This window comes from Carya illinoinensis, chromosome 16, assembly GCF_018687715.1.
Source record: "Carya illinoinensis cultivar Pawnee chromosome 16, C.illinoinensisPawnee_v1, whole genome shotgun sequence".
In the NCBI taxonomy this organism is placed as follows: Eukaryota; Viridiplantae; Streptophyta; class Magnoliopsida; order Fagales; family Juglandaceae; genus Carya; species Carya illinoinensis.
Genome location: NC_056767.1, coordinates 6,960,495 through 6,964,674, shown reverse-complemented (window position 1 = coordinate 6,964,674; position 4,180 = coordinate 6,960,495). Strand labels below are relative to the sequence as shown.

Here is a 4,180-nt window from a genome sequence, read left to right as displayed (position 1 = left end):
ATCCTGAATCTCATAAATAAGTTAGAAAAATAAAATATCGGACCAAGCTCCTATAGTTAAAGAATTGCTAAAAAAATCAAATACGTTTATCCTACGTACAATCTATTTTTTTTTTCTTTAAGAAACTATGCTAAAAGAAACAATATTAATTCTAGAGTAATTTTTTACCTTCACTATATATAATGATATATAGATTGTTTGGACAATTTGAAAAGTCGAAAAGAAAAACTAAGTAATAATTTCATAGAAAAGATAATACATTCTAAACACCCCATCAAACGAAAATCCACTGATATCATCATATCGCTAAAAGTAGCGACTGATCAAACTTTCTGATTAAAACCATGATATCGAGTGATCATAATAATCGAGAGAATTAAATAATTATAACCCAATTAATTACCTAATTGGTAGCTAGGCTAGCAATTTTTATACTTGAAATTTAAGATGGCCATTACGGCCTGGACTGACGTAGCCACTACTAGCAAAATGCCACCCACTGCCGACAGAAGCAACCACGGCTTGTCAATATACTCCCGCTCAAAGCTCGCCCACTTCCACTTCCACCTATTCCGATAATGCCTGTCCACATCCATGAACAATTCCCCCATCACATACACGCCGTCGTAATAATCGAGTACCAAATCCTTACCCGCACGGTTAATGAAGCCCGCAAGCTCGGAGTCGTCAGTAAGGTAATTGTCAATGACTTTGCGCTCGCTAAGGTACTCGATGTCCTCCTTGGTGTTCACAAGGCCGTGCAAAAAGGTAGCGTAAACTGAAAAGGACCCGCCGCTTCTCTGTTGGCACTGCTCGAATGCCACACAGTTCAGCAACAGACATCTCGTCAAGTCGTCGACGGCTATGTTTGGCATCTCAAGCACACCTTTCTTGAATTTCACTTCTCGGAAGCTGTCCGCCCTGACCGGACTGACCTTAATCCCCGCCAGCTGCAGCTTCGAGATGCAGTGAATGAATGGAGACCGGACAAAGCCTACTCTTCGCGGTCCGATATTGAATGGTATTAAACTCCTCCGAACTAAGTCCAGCAAATGCGAGACCGGGACCCCATCCATTGCACGGATCTCCCTTCTAATGAAAAAGTATCCTTTCATTCCGTTCTTAAAGAAGCGCAAAGCATCAAGCCGCAGCGGGATTGTACTTTCCTCGACAGGAATATTATGGATAAGCGCATATATCTCTTCCAGAACGAAAAAAGGGATCTGATTCTCAAGCAGGAGAAAGTCCCTGTAGAAATACGGTACCATCCACGCCAAGGCTCCAAGATGAGATTCTCTGTATTTAACATCTATATTCATGAATCTAAATATTTCAATGATTTCAATTATAAAACAAGCATCAACTACCATCATTTGGAGAAATTCAATACCGGCGACTTCTAACTCTTCAGAATAACACTTTCTGATCTTCTCTTCAAGTTTGCTTATTCTTTGCAAGCAGCTCATATAGGTATTGATTTGCATGTCTTGATCTGTCGTCTTGACCAGCAAGGAGCCGAAGCACTTCTTCTTGCAATCTTCGGCCATCTTGAACTTTTCATTACGAAGTTTGTAGTAGTAGGGCCCGATGGAGACCTTGTTGGGTTCGTATAACGAGTCACCATTGCTTTCCTTGAGCTGCGGGAGGACTCTGTAGATGCAGCTAGTGCTTCCACGTTGGGCTTCTTCTTTTAGCTTTCCGGCTTCCCCCGCATAAATCGTTACCTGCTTCTTTATGTTGTTCCGTTCCTCCTCGGTGAACTCACGTATCGGCTCCGGGTAATTGGCGCGGCTGGATTCGCCTTTCTCAGAAGTTGTAATTTCCATGGATGTTGGCGCTTTTGAAACTCTGGATGTCGATGTTTACTGCGGTGTGGAGACTCTTGATCACTTCAGTGAGGTGCGGCGATCTGTACTGGGTGGATTATGTTAACTCCTAACCTTTCGTTTAAAATGACTACAACCTTAATTATTAAATTTGAGTTTTGATAGCAATTAATTTGGATTTTGTATCAGATTCTAAGTTCTAATATGCAATTCTTATTGTTTTTACGTATATCTTTGCGTGCATGGGGATAGAGGTTAGAGACTGTAAATCGTTTGAGACCTTCATCTGCTGAAGAAATTATAATTTTGCTTTTATTCACCAAAACTGAAAGATACCCACTAATCATTCACTGGACAATGAATGGGTCCCTGGGAATTAAAGATGACATGTTACGTCCCTTTCCTCTTCCCAGTCGCTGTCTCGTATAAGATCCATAGTAAATTAATTAAGGGTGTAAATGAGTCAAATTTTAAAGAGGAATGTGTGGTCAAGTCTTATAGGTTTGATTTTTGTTCTAGTACAAGTTAAACATTTCATCGAGTTAGATTTTATATTCACCGACGGTTTATTCACTATTCGTGTCATGATCAGTTTGCGTTTATTCATGAGCTACTTCATTTTGATAAAATAAAATAGCTTTATTTTATAACCTTGTATATAAATTTAATTTGATAAACAAATAATGACTTTTTGCTAATATTTTTATAAAATTTGTATATACTTAAGTTAATGATTATACTCAGAAGAATGCAGTTAACACGTTTAAAATTTGTATAGTCTTATTTATTAACAACCATAAGCATTCTTGTCTAATGAAGCCAATACTACCAAATCAACATATTCTTAATGGATAAAGTCACGAAGGACATGAAGATAAACATAGAGCAGAAGATATTAAAAAAACATCACAAACCTCCCTTGCTGAATATAAGTGCGCGCATAGTTGTGTATTAGTATGGATATTAGTGTTGATGTCTAAATTTTGGTCAATTGATCTTCTTTTATTTCCTTACTATAACGCCCAGTATCTGGGAGGGTTGAAGAATTACTACCTGTCATCTATAATTTTATCCATATCGCCACTAAAACTTCTAAAATTTCCACATATTCCAATATAGTTGATAAATAATTCAAAACAGACATATAACTTCCTTCTTAGAAATTTCCAGCACCCAAACTTCCATATCAATTCTTTCAATAATACAATTCCATAAGAATAAAAGAAGTTCCCGAAATAAAGTATAGCTTCATGAGTAGTGCTCGTGATTACCTTTCACGATCTCCAAAGTGACATCTGCAGGCTTTATGAGTAAAATAGCGTTGCCTAGGTCTAGATTATTATCTTGTGATTAGTATTTAGGCAAATCTAGAAATTAATCTCTTCTAGAATAATTTGAAGAAACATTGCTTTACGAGATAAAAAGAGAGTGAGGGCTTGTACCAATACCGAGGGCTGAACTCTGTGCCTTGCTTGAAGGGCTTCGTTTTTGCAGAATGGTCGGTTGGAGGGAGGTAGATATTGATTGTAATTCTCAAGTGGTTGTTTCCTGGGTTATTTCCAAAACATGCTCCCTTTGGTATTTGTGAAATTTTTGAGACCAAGTTATTAACCATCTTGAGGAGATGGAGGTGGAGTGTAAGCATTGCTTCTGGGAAGGGAACTCTGTGGCGAACTCCTTAACAAAGGAGGGCTCACAGCGTGTGGAAATGGTTTACTCAGATATTCAGAGTCTTCCTCGTGATATTAGAGGCCTTGTTAGACTTGACAAATTGGGTTTAGCTTGCATTTGTACTTAGTTTGGTTTCTTGGTTCTTTTGCTAGGCATGTTTAAAGGTTTTTCTATGCAAGTTTAGAGGTTGGTTCTCTAGGCTTGTTTAGAGTTATTTCTGCTTTGGTTTTTTAGGGTGGTTTGTGTTTGGGAGTGTTTTTCTGTTTTTATGTAATCTCCCATATGCTTTTCTTGTTCCACGGTATTCATTTGCTACAAGTGAGTGTTTCTTTAATAAAATTGGAACGGGGCCACTATTAGACATGTGGCTACTAGCTTTTAAATAAAAATTTAAAAAAAAAAAGAAAAAAAAAAGACGGATCGAGGGCTTACCTTAGTTCACTAGTGAATCTGAAGAATTGATGGCAAAGAGAATATTTGCAGAAATGAGGATATCGTATGGCTATGCAAAATCAACAAAGATGAAAGATAAGTAAAAATCAAATAAGAGATGAATATACTTAAAAATCAAATACTAAAAAAATTTCAGAGAGAGAGAGGAGATGGACGCCGTGCGAGATGGAGCACAAGAGAGAAGATGAGAGGGTGAGCGAGGTTGGCGCTCATACGAAACTGAGTTTGGG

General features: G+C 37.9%; 1 protein-coding gene across 1 annotated transcript; it reads right to left on the bottom strand.

Annotated features, from left to right (window-relative positions):
* Positions 1 to 293: 293 nt before the first annotated feature.
* LOC122298642 (UPF0481 protein At3g47200-like) lies at positions 294 to 3,157 on the bottom strand. Its single transcript, XM_043108480.1, has 2 exons — positions 3,098 to 3,157; positions 294 to 1,909 (listed from the first exon to the last, which is right to left on the bottom strand). The coding sequence occupies exon 2, from the start codon at positions 1,824 to 1,826 to the stop codon at positions 420 to 422; it is 1,407 nt and encodes a 468-aa protein (XP_042964414.1). The 5' UTR covers positions 1,827 to 1,909; positions 3,098 to 3,157; the 3' UTR covers positions 294 to 419.
* Positions 3,158 to 4,180: the final 1,023 nt, after the last annotated feature.

Coding starts and splice junctions, on each gene's coding strand:
- LOC122298642 (XM_043108480.1), bottom strand. CDS start 1,826: ATGGAAATTACAACTTCTGAGAAAGGCGAATCCAGCCGCGCCAATTAC.